This window comes from Chanos chanos, chromosome 2, assembly GCF_902362185.1.
Source record: "Chanos chanos chromosome 2, fChaCha1.1, whole genome shotgun sequence".
Classification (NCBI taxonomy): Eukaryota; Metazoa; Chordata; class Actinopteri; order Gonorynchiformes; family Chanidae; genus Chanos; species Chanos chanos.
The window spans coordinates 3,361,272-3,378,771 of NC_044496.1; the positions used below are offsets into that span (position 1 = coordinate 3,361,272).

At 46.4% G+C, this 17,500-nt stretch overlaps 1 protein-coding gene across 2 annotated transcripts in view; it reads right to left on the minus strand.

Annotated features, from left to right (window-relative positions):
• The window catches only part of dgkza (diacylglycerol kinase, zeta a), a 107,482-nt gene that overhangs the window by 62,977 nt on the left and 27,005 nt on the right, over positions 1 to 17,500 (minus strand). The window contains exons 1-2 of one of the 2 annotated variants that reach the window (XM_030794271.1): positions 1,485 to 1,959; positions 1,022 to 1,433 (exon numbers count right to left, since the gene is read on the minus strand). The exons of the other annotated variant lie outside the window; for it this stretch is intronic. Coding sequence (XP_030650131.1) covers positions 1,022 to 1,433; positions 1,485 to 1,959 — 887 coding nt within the window. Of the gene's footprint in view, positions 1 to 1,021; positions 1,434 to 1,484; positions 1,960 to 17,500 lie in introns of those variants that run through there. 2 annotated transcript variants of the gene reach the window in all.

The window sequence follows — 17,500 nt, forward strand, 5'->3', positions numbered from 1 at the left end:
TCTCTCACCTCTGTCTCTCACGCTCTGCACCATCTCTGTTCAGAGAAAAATGAGCACACTTCAAAATAAGCACAAATGAAATGAGAAATGATTTTATCCTCTCACGTCCTTCACTGGAATCACGCTCAGACAAAGATAAAAATCTACAGTGCAAACAATAGATTAATCAAAATGAGTTGCTGCACTCGCTGCTGTCTGGGCGCTCTCTGGAGTAGCTCTATAAAACCCAGCCTATCAGCGGTTATCAGCCTTTCAACTTCAAAAGACACAGATACCCACATCTAATTTGACTATGACTATTACTCAGAGAAATTAAAGAACAATAAATAACCTGAGAGTCATATTGCATATTTAATTTCCTTTTCTCTATTTTAACCTCTTCCTCTGTAATCCTCTTCCTCAGTGCTTGATTGTACCTTCACCGGAGTGAGTTCTTTCTGTTCATTGGCTGTGTTTAGATTGGTAGTATCTTTATGTTCAGAGGTGTGAATGTGACCTGTTTAAAGCCTAAATGTCGACTGGGACTTTCAGTTCTTCATACCAACTACGCCACGGGTGCCCAACGGGTGTAATGGTAATCAGACAGGACTATTACAGTACTAGCACTGTACACACATACACACACACACACACACACACACACGCACACACACGCACACACGCATGCACACACACACACACGCACACACGCATGCACGCACACACACACACAATCACACGCGCACCATAAGCACGCACACAAATGCGCACACATGCATTCACCCACTTGTGCACACATATGCACACACATGCACTCACACGCACACACAGATGCATGCACACACATGCAGACGCACGCACGCATGCATGCATACACACGCAAACTCATACACGCATGCTCATTCACACATACGCACGCTCATGCGTGCGCACACACACACTCTCACACACACGCGCACACACACACAGACACAGACACAGACACAGACACAGACACACAGTCAAGGTGTGTGAGCATGGTCTGATGAAGGCGTGTACATACGAGAGGAATGCACTCCATGTGTCTATGTGGGGGTCGTAATAGGGCCCCTGCAGAGGGCTGAGGGAGTCACTCCTCCCCGTGGGCTTCCAGCAGGCGGAGCAGTTCCTGTACAGGGACATGGAGGTCTTATGCCCGCCCACTGAACTCCTGCGGCCGCCCACGCCCACACCCACCCTCGCCCCCCAGGGACCGGCAAGTTTCGATCCGGGGTGGCGCTGAACCTGGCTGTTCCTACGGTAACGGCCGTACAGCCCGTAGGAGGCGGGGCCGCGGTACACGGCGTCGGCCGGCAGCAGGTGGGAGGAGTTTCTGCGCAGGCAGCGCGGGGCGCGGATCAGGGGGCGCGGATGGATACTCTCCCCGTCCAACAGGCTCTGGGCCAGCCAGGACACGCCCTCATCAGGCTCTGTCTCTGAGTCCGCAGACGCTCCGCTGCCGCTGCCGCTGCCGCTGCCGCTGCCGCTGCCGCTGCCCCCGCCCCTGTCGCTGCTGTCAGCCTGCGAATCAGAGCAAGAGGAGGCGTGACCCCCGCTCGCCTCGTCCAACTGCGCCTCCTCGCTCATCTGCACCAGGCTGGCCAGGAGCATGGACGGGCCCAGCAGCTGCGTGTGGATGTTGCGCAGTTTGGCCGCCCTGCGTCTCCGCACGGAGAAGCGCGGGTTCGGGCAGGCCGTGCCGGAGCTGGAGCGCCTGCGAGCGTACCGGCGGTGCCTGGGCGGAGCAGGGGGGCCCGCCGCCTGGCCCGGCGGGTCCTCGAGGGCCACGTGGAGCCCCTGGAGCTGGGCGCTGGACCTGCGGCGCTGGGCGAGTCCGGCCGACGGCAGGCCCGCGCTGGAACGCCTGCGGGCCTTGCTGGCGGGAACGGAAGCGCTCGTCCGCCTGCCCCGTTTGGGCTTCGGAAGCTTCTGTTTGAAGTGCCAACGGAAAAACGCATCCATGGCGCCGTGAAAAGCGAGAGCGTCGAAGCGCCCCCCCACTCCCCTTTACACTGGTGCTGTTGGTGTGAAAATCAGTCTGTCAGCACAACACCACACGTCCAATCACACCGCACAAGGAATCAGTGCTGTTCTTTTGGCCCAATCAAAAATGCAGGTTCGTATGATGTCATAAAGGAGGCAAAGCTGAGACTGCCAGAGAAGACAATACATGGGCTAAAGCCACAACCAAACGGACTGGAATTACAGAACCTGTGAACGTTTTTTTGAAGAGACCTGATCAAAGCTCATTAATACTGGAGAGTTATATGACCAAACTGATAAACTGATACAGTTCCTCAGAGTTTGGAACTGGCCGCGGGGATCCAGGTAGACAACACAACGATACGGCGATACGGTAAAACTAGCCCTCTGTTTAGGTGCACGTCCTTGCTTACCTGCCAAACTTAACGTCACGGTGAAAGTTGTTGCTCGAGTTTCAATCAGCTCACACACGATAGCCTATCCCGTAACACGCGCACACAAAGCCGACGGCTATTTTTAGCAACAAACACCTCAACGATGCCCGCGTGTGATACAGGTCTTTGTGTCAAGCCTCGGCCCTCTTTTATCATAGACGACAGGCCATCTGACACCAAACAGGGGGGCGGGTTTCTGTCTTCTGCACACAGATACGTGTCTGAGAAATGTTACTCTAGAACTCGCTTTGTGGTTCAAGCCCAGCTCTCTGTAAAGCTACAGTAGGGTCTATCGCACAGACAGCCGAGCGGACTCAAGTGATTTAATTACAAAGCACCAGCACATGCCCACACAGATTAACGCAGGCAGAGACACACCGACCACAGGGCAGAGACGTCGCCCTTTCTCATCCAAACGCTCTATATACCCCACCTCTGTTTATCAGTCAGCGTCCGAACATAAAACTGAACACTCAGCTGAATCGAGCTCTCTGCCGCTTTGCATCTGGTGACTATTCTCTTATTAAGACCAAATCTGAATTTCTACTCAAATTAAATACGATGCAGTAGAGCTGATAACAGAACGTGACCAATCAGGAAGCAGCCTGTGTGCTGTTTTTTTTTTTAAGGTTCCAAACTTAGAAACACCTTTTCTGAAAGAGGCATACTTAAAAAAACAAAAAAGGCTACACCAAACCAAAGTTCTCTCACTCTGTGTTCACTCAGACAGGAAAACAAATGTATGTTTATTAGTGTAATATTTACAAAAAATGAATAAATAAAATGGAACTGCATTTCTGTTGCTTTTAAGAGTATCCATCACGGTAAATTATTGGCCCAATGGCCCAAGAATAACAGCTATATTTGTTTAGCTCCTTGTTGTTTATGCCAAAAACTACTGCAGCTGAGATACAGAGGCATTGCACTGATCTCTTGACTCTTTACAAAGTAATTGGTCTGGTGAAGAGAAAACAAAACGCTGGACATTCACAGCTTGCAACAAAAGTTAGCAAAGTACTCCAAAAATATTTACAAAAAAAAAAAAAAAAAAAATGTAATTGCTATTTTCAGTGGTCTCTATCTGGCTTGAGAGGACAGAGGATGAAGAGAATACACATTTTATTTGTTAATAGAAAAAAAGTGTATGTTTATAGATATAATGTTCTCATAATGTTCTAATGATGCTCCAATAAACAAAAGAGAGTACCAGAGTGCACGCGTCAGCATGCCATTAGCGTGATCTTTCACTGCGGTCTCTAAAGCACAAACAGTCCAAATATCAAATATTTCACACACTGAGAGGAAACTCGAGATCCCCAGAGAGATGACTCATTAAAACCAAAGCCTGAGCGTAACGTGCCCCATACAGACTCAGATCTACCACATTCTTCAATCTCTCACCATTAGCCCTCTTCTGCTTTTTAAACATACACTTCTCAAAGGTCATTCTGCCCACACAGAGCCCGTCCTGAGACTGCTAACGCTGCGCTTTTAACTGCGCGCAAAAGCCGTCTCCAGCCCCATCTCAGCAGCGAGAGAGAGAGAGAGAGAGAGAGAGAGAGAGACGGGGAGAGAGAGAGAGAGAGAGAGAGAGGGAGAGTGTGAGAGAGAGAGAGAGAGAGAGAGAGAGAGAGTGTGAGAGAGAGAGAGAGAGAGAGAAAGGGAGAGAGAGAGAGAGAGAGAGAGAGGGAGAGTGTTAGAGAGCGAGAGAGGGAGAGAGAGAGAGAGAGACTTGAGTTTTGAAAACAGAAATGAAAAGAGTAGCATTCAGGTCTCCTCTAGCGTCAGAAGGCCGACACACAGCTTGGACAGAAGTATCAGCGAACGTTTAGGCTTCCTGAAACTAAACCTTTTGGTTTCATTTCTGCCATCGTGCCGTCGTAGTGTGTGTGTGTGTGTGTGTGTGAGAGAGAGAGAGTGAGTTGCGTTTATGTGTGTTGTCAGTGTGGAAAGAGTTAGACAACGTTATCTGTTGACGTCTTTACTAGAATTAGAATAGGCCCTTTAGCTTTAGAGATTGCGTCTGGAGTCCAGCGGGTTTTAAATATCTACCTGTTCTATTTTAGGGGTGCAAGCAGGAGCCAAATTCATTAAAAGTATATGAGCTGTGTGTTAGTAAGTTCAATTCACTTGTAAGCTCTCCTTAACTCTTACTTTCAAACCATTATTGACAAGGAGAACAGAGAAGCGGTGTATAACTGTACATAGAGACACTGCAGGCTGAGATGGTTCTGATGGAGAAATCTGTTTGTAATGCATATAAGACCATGAAACATGACCCTGTCACTGTGTCATTCTGCATGTCTCTTTTTACAGGCCTTTGTCTCTCCGCATCCCTCACAGAAAGTCTCGCCTGCCTGAAATCCACCACCCACATTCTCACTACATACACACAAATACAGACACACTCTTTAATGATGGCAAGCCAGAGTGTGAAGATGTGGACACGGAACACACACATACACACACGCGCACGCGCTGGCACAGGGAGACACGCTCTCTCTCTCTCTCTCTCTCACACACACACACACACACACACAACCAGTTATCCTGACACACACACACACGCTGGCGCAGGGACACACGCGCGCGCTCTCTCTCTCACACACACACACACACACACACACACGGACATGCTAGCACATGGACACACACTCTCTCTCTCTCTCTCACACACACACACACACACACACATGCTAGCACATGGACACACACTCTCTCTCTCTCTCACACACACACAAACACATACACAAACACACACAAACACACCCACACAAAATGCTTTCACACATGCATACATAAAGTGAACCATGCCAACGTAAGGGGAGACACACACAACTGTTTGTGGGAACACAGAAGTGAGACTGAGAATTGTTAGGATTCACACACACACACACACACTCTGACAGGTTTGGCTGCTACTTTCTCTGGGCTGTGCGGTGAGGATGTTTAGTGGCTTTGATCTTGCTCATCAGGAATTCTATTGAGCAGATCTTCACAGAAAGCAGCCAATCAAGCTACAGCGTGAAGGGCTTAGCATGAGCAGAGCTGTAAACAACAACAGCCCCCCCCTGCATTATTTACCATCTATAATCATAGTCAAATGAATCATCTACCCCCGTGCCCACAGACGACCAGAGAGAGAGAGAGAGACAGAAAGAGAGAGAGCTGAAGAGATGAATAAATTAGCTGCAGATAGGCCTATTATCTTTATGTAAAAGGTCTAATGTAATCCCACCCAGAACCCACTGCTGTACCTGATACAGGATCTAACACTGGAACTGCTATTGGTGCTGACACACTTCGAGTCCAGGCACACTGAGGGTCAGGGACGCATGCTCTCCTAGCCTTATCTTTGTCTTAAAAACAATTACTTTATCTACAGTAAGGCTAATGATGGTTTAAAACTAACATGCGTTACTGTAACGTTAAATTACCGCTTCCATCAACAGACAGCATAGTTGTGAAATCACGTGGAATGCATCAGGGGACAGCTTTTCTGAGTGAAACGCAGACAACCCGTGCAGGTGGCCTTTTTTTTTAACCACTTGCTCAAAGAAAGTTCAGTAAAATTATCCTGCATAATTCTGCTGAAATGTTCGCTGCACTTGGTGAAAGTGAATCCAGTTTCCGCAAGTGTTCTCGGTTTCTGTGCGGAAAAAGTTGTACTGAAATACGTCAGATTGCATTTCATAATCGTCGGGAGACAGCAAGGACCGGCCATCCTGCCTTTCGTGTTTGACATGACGAAAACACAATGCAGAAATGTCTGACTGGGTTTGGAAAATACATATTTGTCACCTCTCACATCTCAAATAACCCTAAACAGAATCAAGAAGCTCTAACACACGACAAGGAAAACAAAAACATAAATTTCTATCGCACAACACAAACAAGAAATCTTTCGTAGGTTTGGGCAGGGATTCCGGCGAGGTGCAGTTCTTTTCATGGACATATTTGGTGTCTTTGACGTGCCGTGAAATGAGAGAGTAAGTGGGTGGGAGGTGAAAGCAGCGTTGAGATCTTGGACCGAATCTCAGAGACCGTATTTCATGTCCCCAGGCCCGCGCTATCGTGGTCTCTGTTTAAACAAACAGAGTGGACCCGACTCGCGGCAGTCAGACAGTCTATCTACCGCTCGCCCGAAGAACAGGAAGCTACAGGCAAAGTCCTACTGTACGACCGCACAGAACAGTATCAACTGTCTTCCCTAAAACTGTCCAGACTTTCAAAAACAATTTTAAAAATGAAATAAAAATCTCTTTTTCGTGTCAAAACATTCTGACTACTTTTTTTCTTCTTCTTCTTCTTCTTCTTCAGTGAACATGGTTAATTATACCATTTGATTCACTCTTTCACAGATGTACAGCTGGTCTCTTTCCGAAGAGTTATGAAAAAAAAAGTTACAAAACGTTACGAGACGCAGATTCTCAGACCGAAATCACTGAAGTCAAACAGAATCAGACAGAGCAGGGCAGAGGGGGCCTTTTGGAGATGTGAGGGCGATTGGGGGGGGGGGGCACTTTCCCACCCCACATCCAGAGAACTGCAGGACCAAGAGAAACGAGGTCATTTGGCTTAGAGCAGTAGACATATGCGTTGGCCTTGTCCAGTCACTAGCCTTTAGCCGTTCAAAATAATACTCAGCTATGATCATTCATCTAGTTTAGACAGAAGTGTAGGTGCTATACTTAAATACTGCGAGATGCAGAGTAGAAACCCAAACCAAAACCCAAACCACATACAACTGTGAAATTCTATTAGGGAATGAGAACACCCCGGCGAAAACGTTTGACGCGACGAGTTTCACCCTATAGAATTGCACTCTTCTCGAGTGAGTCATCGAGTAGGTTTAACCCTAAATGTTGAAAAAAGTGTTAAATTAGATGAAACGTCAAAGGGGACCATGCTCTGATTGTTCACAGGTCCCGAAATGAACTAGGAGAGAGTTATTAACTGGAATTCTGACTCATAGAAACTACAAGAAGGCGAGAGAAGCAAATGAAAGGCTAATTACCAGGCGACGGGGAAAGCAGAGGTCTGGTCTCTGCTTTCTGGGCTAATTTTAGCCTGAAAGTCAATGAGTCAATCGCACTGTGTCAGCTACTTTCAGCTACCTGGCAACACCAGCAACCAGGCCACCATCTTCAGGTCTGCTGCTTTAGGGTAAACAGGCCAGAATACCAAAAAACACAGCCTCCAAACTGCACACACACACACACACACACACACACTCTTTCTCTCTCTCTCTCTCACTCTCTCTCTCTCTCACACACACAAACACTCACTCACACACACACTCTCTCTCTCTCTCACACACACACACAAATACCATCCAGCTACACCTACATCCTGACTACAGATTGGATTGGGCAGAGCCCCAGGGTAAACAAAAACAACTGGAACGGAGAGGAGAAGGTGACAAGTACATGCGTCCACTATGGTTTCTGTTGTGAGTGGAAACAGCAACGGACACATCAGCTCCATGATTCCAAATACAGAAAGAGAGAGAGAGAGAGAGAAAAACAGCGAAGAAAGTCGACTCAGTTCAACAAACAAGGCTTTACTCAAATGAGTCATGTTTGCACTGAGGAAACATAAAACCGCAACCAAACACAAATGCTTACACATTCTTGTTATTATTTATTTTTGTGGCTCTGGAAAAAAAAATCATTAAATAAATAAACAAACCATCTATACTTTAAGATGCGTGTAGTTATTCGTCACATAATGTCCTCCTCATCCACCCAGCAGCAACACCCTTGATCTTATACACAGTTCTTAACAGTTTTATGTCTTCACACAGAATCACAGACAGAAGACTGAGTCATGAATCATCTGCTAAAAAAAACAAGTATTGGGCTAAAACAAGCACAGAAAGAAAGTGAAAGAGAATAAGGGAGAGAGAGAGAGAGAGGGAGAGAGAGAGAGGGAGAGAGAGAGAGGGAGAGAGAGAAGGAAAGAAAGAGAGCGAGAGAGAAATGTAACGGTTAGCGGCTGGAGGCTAACATGCCCGTACAGTGGCGTATTGTGTGAGGCGGCTGAGGAAGACTCTGTGTGAAATGCAAAAGGCACAAGTCATTTGCATGGCGTTCGGTCCGTGAGAGGCAGACTGGTGTCAGGGGATCGCTCCTCAAACACACACTTCACACACACACACACACACTGAACAAAGTAAAGGGATAAGCTGATAAAACCACTAATAATCCTGCTCTTCTTACGGGTGCAAACATGGTGGGGTTTCCCCCCCACCCAAAAATAAAAATAAGCACACTGTCAAAGGGTTTCTCTGGAACCAATCAGTGTCACAATACCAAAACTGACTGAAGTGAAAGATTTCGGTCTGGAGAGGGTGCTGGATGTGTTTTGCGTTTTGCTGGCAGTAATGTGTCTGGAAAAACCACAGAGTGTTTGCTTTTGTGGTTTAGCCAGAGTAGGTCTATCCAGTTCAGTGAAGTCCCAAAGTCTGTGACAAGAGTTTATTTAAGATTTTCACTCATCCAATCAAACCCTCACAATGTTTGATTCTCACCTTCAAACTCTCACATCACACATATAAGAAATGACTATGAAAATGTATTTGCTTTGCAAAATGCTAAGAATAGTGAAGGTAAGAACTAAAACAGGGAGTTTTCCTTTTATGGTATGGTATGGTATCTGTGCATTAAGGTTCATGACTGAGCACAGAGGTCAGATGACCATTAGCGGTCAGCGTATCCTACCAGCTGAAGACCACATGATCACCTAACACGTTTTGTGTTAGACACCTGACAAAAAGCGGTTTGACTGACACACACAACCCTCAGATCAGTACCTATATACAAAATAACTAAGCCCTCCTCAAACTGAGCTGAACTTTGTCAGTGGAACCACAAACATCATGCCGCCGAACCAGTAGCACCAATAAAAGTTCCTCTCCAAGAGACGTCTCGAAGTCTATGCTGCACCAGAATCTAACGCACTCATCATGACTCTACAAAGATCAGTCTCTCCAGATTACTGTCAAAGTTTCCTGAAAACTCAACAAAGACAGCTTTCACTGCTACCAATGAGAGAGACCAGAGATGGGGAATCGAGTTTGCGATTTGAACTCGCGTCACACTTAAGCCGCACACGCACAGTGGCTTGTGACTCGTCCTCAAAAGACTTGAGACTCATCTCGGAACTCGAGTTTTGGGACTCGTGAACAATCTTCATTTTATTTTATTTATTTTTTTAGCGCAATAACATTAAGGATGTGCCTGACAAGCAGGATGTCATCACCTCCCTTATCATCATGTGTAACGTTATGCATGCGCGTGGCCACAGATGACTGTAAAGCTGCAGCAACAACACCGTAACCATGGCGATCACACCTGCAGCGGCTGTGTCATTTGTGCTAACCTTTGGCTATAATGCCTTCGCACAAGGCCCAACCAAAAGAATGGCTAAACGCAAGGTGTACGTTGTCAAAATAAAGGACGCTGGATCGACCACAACAAATTTTATCAGGCACTTCAGAATGCACCACGATAGGTCAGTCAGTCACTTGCTAGTGTGAAAGCCAAGTTCACCTTAGCGCCTATGGACGGTTAGCAAACATGTTAGCTCAGCATCAGCTATCTAACATTAACTTATTACTAGCTTTGTAGCTAAGCGACATTTGATTAGATTGGCGTTCACTGAATATTTTGAAAAGATGTGTGAACGTTGCAATATACAGTTATTAATTTTTAGAGGAAAGTTTTCATTGTGTGGTTTTTTTTCATATTGCATTGCAATAGTCTGTTTAAAGTGACCGTATACCAAACAATCAATGCTGATCCTGTATGCTAATAGATAAAGGAGTGATGATAATACAGTACATGCTTTGAATCCCTTAGACAGAGCAATGTGGTGTTCTTAGCAGACTGGATGGCATGCGGCAGATGACAGAACACTCATTACAACCATAAGAGACTTGAGACTTGACTTGGACTTGTGACCAAAGACTTGAAACTTGACTTGGACTCTGGCTTGATGACTTGTGAGCATCACTGAAAGAGACACATCCAAAAAAACAAACAAACAAAAACGGCAACCTCCAAAAGCTTGCCAGTTCTGCAGGATACCTCATGTCATACAGTGGATGCTCATCTCTGGGCTTGTGTGAGGACTCTCCATAACACGAATGGGCTGCAGGGTAGTGACATATTCAAAACTCTTAAATTCAAAACACAAACACAGATCTTCATTCACAACAGGCCTGTTCTTCCCTCTCACCACACATCAACATCAGACTGTAAACAGGGATTTTATTATGCTGTACTACTAGCCCGGAGTCCGTAGCCTGGCAGGATCGGAACTGGTATCGCTACGGTGACAGGTCTGCCATCGCTACGGCAATAGGCCTAGTATCATAGCTGTGACAGCTGGTTAACCTTGACAGCCAGGCGCGCTGGGGGGGGGGGGGGGTTGGAATCGCCTAGGCGCGACCATGAGGGTACGGCACAGATGAAGTCATCGCACGTTTGAGGCGTCAGGGAGACGGCGCGAGGATCAACGGCTAATCCGCGCCGACGGATCCGACAAACACACGGCCGTCGCCGCCGCTGCCACCACGGGCGAGGACAGGATCCAGTCAAACCAACTCTCGCCCCACAACACGGAGATTTACAGAGGAGCAAAAATTCAATACATAAATGATGAAAATGTTTTGGTGCGAAGGAATTCTCCTGCCCCTGCCTCGTCTCCACGCTCTTACGCCGTAAAGAGAAGTTAGCAGAGAGAGATTTACAAAAGCGTCAGGTTAAGCCAGACGTAATGGATTACAAACGGCCGTTGCTCTCTTCCTGCTCTCACACAGTGCATGCAGCCCGAGAGCGATTACTCCCCTCACAGAGAGCGCTCAATCATCTAAACAGCCCTTTTAATCCCAAATCATTCGGCAGCACATCCAATCAATTAAAAGATACAACAACCATCACAGCACACACACACACACACACACACACACACACACACAATTCAGAGGGGACCACTGACTCATGATGGCTGACTTGTCTATTCTTTCCACAGGCTGTCATTGCTTTGAGCAGGGCTTTTTACTGAGCCTGTTTCTGGGTCTGAAGGCTTTTGGAAACAACTTCACGTATATATCTGCCTAGACAGAAGACACAGGGGCTCAGCCTTAATTAACCTCTGCTCAAACGCTGTGCTCAGTGACATGCTAAGATCCTTCTGGGTTTCTCCAAGGGGAGTTAAAATCAGTGTGTCCGTGACTGATCCGTCCCTCAGGAGCCTTCTTACGGAGCATGGGAAAACGGAAAAGCATAAAACGCTGGAAGTGCGTGCAGGCACACACACACACACACACACACACACACACACACACACACACACACTCAATTCTCAAACCTGACTGGCCCATCAAGCACGCAATGTGGTTTACATGGCTAAGAACAATATTCTATACTCTAAAACATTCAAAAACAACACACACACACACACGCTCAAATGAAAAAAACAAAACAAAAGCCTAACCCTGGAAAAAAAAAACAGAACATGAAGATGACATGCATGCACACGCCATTACAATACATTATAGTCAGGCAACACGTGCCAAAGAAACCAACATTTGTCTTCTCAGTAGGTCATCTTGCATCCTGGTTGCTTGGTGATTTTCTACAGATAGAGCTGAGCGGAAATTCTGGTGGTTTTTGCTTTACACTGAACTGTATCTGAAAAGGGGGGAGGCTGGTGGGGGGGGTGCAGAGGGCGGGGTCTTACCCAGCCAAGCTATCTAACAGAGGTGTGAGTGCACGAAAAAGAAAAGCTGATTTAACAGGTGAAACCTCGTTTCCTTTGTGCTATTTTAAGCTTTTCTAAGACGGCTGGGCGTGACATGCGTCTGTGCGGTGCTGGCGGGGGGCTAAAGAAAAGCGCTTAACGCTTCTGACTTGAGCTCCACAAAACAGCCCGTGTTGGAAATATGAAGTATGAAATATGAAAATATGACGATTAAAAGCAATTCAAACGACTGAATTTCAGAAAACATCTCCCTATTTTTTTTATTTTTTTTTTGACAGAACTCTTTTTGTTCCCAAGAAATGTAATCAGTTTGACATTTGCCAAACCTCCCCACAATAACTTTCACTGCATGGCTTTGTTAGAGCTCTTAGTGAGTGACAATGCCAAAAAAAACTCTTAACTAGCTTTGATTTTTTCTTCTCTCTCTCTCTCTCTCTCACTCTCTCTCTCACTCTCTCTCCCTCTCCCTCTCCCTCTCTCGCTCACTCTCTTTGTCTGTCTGTCTGTCTGTCTGTCTCTCTCTCTCTCTGTACATGGAGGTGGGCAGTCCAGAGATTATTCCAGAAATGAACTCCTCTGTGTGGCAAACCATGACTCCCCATTACCGTCAGAGTAAATATTTACACACGCAGTGTTTGGCGCATTTGTCGGCTGGTGGAAATTAAATCGCCACCATTCCCTCCTCCTCCTCTTCCTCCTCTTTCTCCTCCAGCAAAGACAAAGACATGATGCATTGCCCCTCCTTGGCTCTGTTAAAGTCAGGACACAAACCGCCATAAAAAGCCAAGCTCTCTGGCTGGATTCAGAAGAAAAAGGTCACGCCAAAAAACCAAGTGGTCTCGTTCTCTCTCTCCTTCTCTTCCAGAGTTGTCTCATTCCCAGCGGGCATTTGACCTGACACTAACTGGCCTCTCCTCAAGATGAGACCAGTAGGAGGGAAAAAAAGGAAAAAAGATGACAAGAGACTTTGATCAAGGAGGTGTGGCACAAAGCCCTACAGTGAACTTCCGATTTTCTCCCCGGAGCAGTGGGGGAATAATTTACTCAGAGCCGTTAGGTGAAGACGATTCAGACACTGAATACTGATGACAGATCGCAGAGGAGGGAGAAGATGTCAGTCAAATGACTCTAAAATACTTCATCACATATTCAGACTATTCTTAGCTTAGCTCAACATGGCAGCATGTCAACCCCACACAAAACATAAACAAACACAAATAGCATTCCAGAACTGGACAGTGGCACAGTTATTTAAACAAATTCTGGCCAAAAGGAATCCACATAATAACGTAATTGATTCGTTTTTACAACGAGTTCACATTTGAACATCTGTCCCCAGATCAGACAGCGGGTCGAAAATTCCATCCATAGTCATGTTATAGTGTATACATACACTGTGCTGGGATCAGCAAGTGAAGACAGTTTGTCACGGTGTTGCGGCCGTACCCGTTGGCTGTAGCTTGGCTCTTTGCCAGGGTCTCCGAACTGGGAGGCACTCTGTGGCCCTGAGCTCCACAGGTCTGATTCCCCATTTGCACACCCGATTTGAGGTCCAAATCAGACGGTAATAAAAAAAAGTGGGCCTGTGAATCCATGGTTCTGACACGTAACCTTTGAGTCTGGTACAGCTGACATGTCTGTGCTATAATTGGATTGGGAGTTCTGTCCCGTTTCACAGCGAAAACAAGACGCCGGCCCGGAGGGTCACGGGGTCCAGGAAATTCTCTTAATCAGACGGCCTTAATAAGATTATCGTTTTCAGAGATCGAGGCATCATCCTCTTCAGTTGTGCCCTCCTTTCTTTGCCCGTTATGCAGTTGCCTGTTGAATAGTTTGTTACAGCATCACGGACTTTATCGTTCTGAAAGCTTCCCACAAGATTCTCTGAAGATTTGACTTTGACTGAGATTTCAGTAGAGACTGCAAAGGCTGTGAGTGACGGTAAAAGGAGCTCAATCGTTTGTAGACAGAAACCACAAAGAAAACAAAGAAAAGGGAGAGGAAAAAAAAAAAGACAGGATATACAACCGCCTCCGTTGGAGAAAAGGTAAATGAGGTAACTTGACCATACCTCTTTCCGAACCCCCCCCCCCCTCCCCAATCGAAATGAACAGAGTGGTAAGTCCAGTCTTAGAGGATAGGTCAGGAAAAAGTCCCCCTTTACCTGTTACGTTTCTCACCATAAGAGACCATAAAAACAAACTAAACAGTTCAAACACACCCCCCCCCCCAGACAGGAGCAGTTACTGTTCCAAAACTAAACGTACCCATAAAAATGGATTATAATATATTAGAACCGGCTGTCCTGATCTGCACAATGTTCCCTGCACAGTTTCTCGTGCCGCTTCACACCGCGTGGGGTTTTGTGTTTGTTTGTGGGTCTGGCGTCGATATTACCAGTGTATTTACACAACTGATCGGCCGGAACTGTTTGGGTGAACAATGGTGTTTGCACAGTCTTGGAGGTCGTCAGTATCTTTCTGTTTTCCACATCAGTGAATTTTGCAAAAAAAAAAAAAAAAAAAAAAAGAGAGAGAGAGAGAGAGAAAAAAAAGAGAAAAGGAAGAGATGATTGCTTTACTTCTCTCAGGTGCTTTATTAACACAGCATTATGTGACACCAGAGAACCTTTGTACAGTGTGCCAAAAAAACCAAACTCTGTGCTGTAATTTCAGCGTGTCATTACAAAGAAACTTCCTTTCTTTTCTCTGCTTTTTCAGTGATGCAGAGACGTGCTTTAGGAATCCATACACGCCTAAAACAGAACAACGTGCTTTACGGATCCGTACACGCCTAAAACAGAACAGTGCCGTTTTGGTAACGAGATACGGTCTGAGGTGCTCGCGCGAACGCTACGGTAACCCTGGATCACGTTGGCCGTAATCTCTCCGCCCTGCCGTGGACCTGTTATTCCCCTGTCACTCAGCGGAGCCCTGTCCAGACTGTTCACTGGTCTTCACGCTGTCCTTTTAATCATTACTCCACAAACCCAGTTCTCTACACGCACTGCCTTAAACGGAGGAACACAGTCGTGTTTCATCGCTTTGAATAGTCATGACCTTCTCTGACTTTATCAGGCTAATTCAGCCCTACATTCACCCACCTCTCTCTCTCCCTCTCTGTCTCTCTCTCTCTCTCTCTCTCTCTGTCTCTCTCCCTCAGCAGCCCAGCACGCTGCCGGCAAGTCGTATGTTTGGACAGACTCGACAGCAATTGCTGGAATGAGTGAGCTGCTTTCCAGTGTATTTCCTCAGCCGCAGTTACTGAAGCTGAGCAGACGCGCCGAGGGGAAAAACATGAGGGCAATAGCCTCGCGGCTCCACTCAGACAGGTACACACACACACACACACACACACACACACACTCTCTCAAGTCCATTTTTATTCCTGTTCTAAACAGCAGCTGCTTTGCCAACACACTGCACATGCTTGGTCAACAGGGCTTTCTCTGGCAGAAACTAGATTGCCTCACAGACATGTAACCCAAACAGCATGCTAAAGTCATGTAGATTTAAACTCCAGAACAGCTGGGCAGTTTTTTCAAGGAAACCAAAAGACACAGCACCGTTGTCAAAATACAGTTACCAACCAACATAATAGAGATAGAATAGAAAAGCCATCGATACAACCTGACAGATGTGGGTTGAGAATCATCCAAGCCCTTTTCTTTGTTGGTGAGAGTAACTTTTAGTCAATGTGAGACACAGAGAGACACAGAGGGAGGGAGGGAAAGAGCGAGAGAGAGAGCGAGAGAGAGAGAGAGAGCGAGCGTTACTGTGGATGGGGACGGTGACACAGGCAGGAAGCCAGCAGAGACTTGCCAGAGTGGGAGTGTCTTTAGTTTCAGAGGAGGGGGGAGGAGAGGTTAGGTTCGTGGGGGTTAGGGGGGCTGGGCTGAACACAGCATGTTTGATTAACTCAGCTGACAGAGCACACTTCCTGGACGAGTCTTAAACACAAATGCTTACACACACACACACACACACAGTCAGAAGCACTGACCAGGGGCACTGAACAGATCCAGTCTGTCTGTCTAAGACTTTCACTGTCAGTCACTGCTCCTCTAAAATTAAATGAATCTACAGTAAAAAGGGTAAATTGAGTGCTCAGGTCAACACACACACACACATTATTTTTCTCTGTGACCTGGTATAGCCTTTCCATCCCATGACCAACCCATCAGCAAGGTTGAGTTAGTCTCCACACACACACACACACAGAGAGAGAGAGAGAGAGAGAGAGAGCTGGTGGCTGGAGGATGTTGAGGTTTATGCCATCCCAAATGGAGATAAAGAAAAACATGTGTGTGTGTGTGTGTGTGTGCGTATGAGTGTACGTATGAGTGTGCGTATGAGTGTGTGTGTGTGTGTGTGTGTGTGTGAGTGCGTATGAGTGTGCGTATGAGTGTGTGTGTGTGTGTGTGAGTGAGTGCGTATGAGTGTGTGTGTGTGTGTGTGTGTGTGTGTGTGTGTGTGTGTGTGTGTGTGTGTGTGTGCAGGAAAAGGAAGGCAGTTTAGTTTGTGTCATATACTTTTTACAGAGTAGCACACATTATCATTCTATCTCCTGAGACAGCATAAACACTCACTTTATTACCACAGCAGACCAACATTCTCTCACTAGAAACACACACACACACATAAATGTTAGATATTAAAAAAAAACCAAAAACAAAGTCTCCATGTCTGTGAGAGCTTGTGAGGAATGGATTTAATAATCATAAACTACGCATAGAGTTGTTTTTTTTGGGAGTGCAGAATGTACTTTCTCTGCACAGAATAAACCTATCCTTATGAATGATACAAGCTGAAAAATTAGGTGGAAAGGTAGAGTGAAAGACAGACAGACAGAGAGAGGGAGAGAGAGAGAGAGAGAGAGAGGGAGAGAGAGAGATAGAGAAAGAGAGAGAACTGCAGCTGTGTGTCCAGCTCTTACACTTGCACTGGCAGTGGCAGCAAACAGAGAATGGCTCTGTGTGTCTTTCTCTCTGTGTGTCTTTCTCTCTCTCTCTCTCTCTGTCTCTTTCTCTCTCTCTGTGTCAGTCCTTGTAAGGTGTCAGTCAGAAGAAGAGATGAAGGCTCTGGTTTCATCACGGCAAGGAGCTTCAGCTCTGAGTGGCAGAGCAAGCTGCATAGCTGGGCAGCACACCTGTGTGCAGAGCAGACTTCATCGCGTCGTAAAACCGCTCTGAACGTGACCAGCCTCTGGTCTGTGGGTGAGCACGACAGAGACCGTTATGTCGCGGTTGCTAACGCTGCTGGGAAATGCAGTTGCAAAGGATGTTTAGGCACAGACACACACACATGCACACACACACA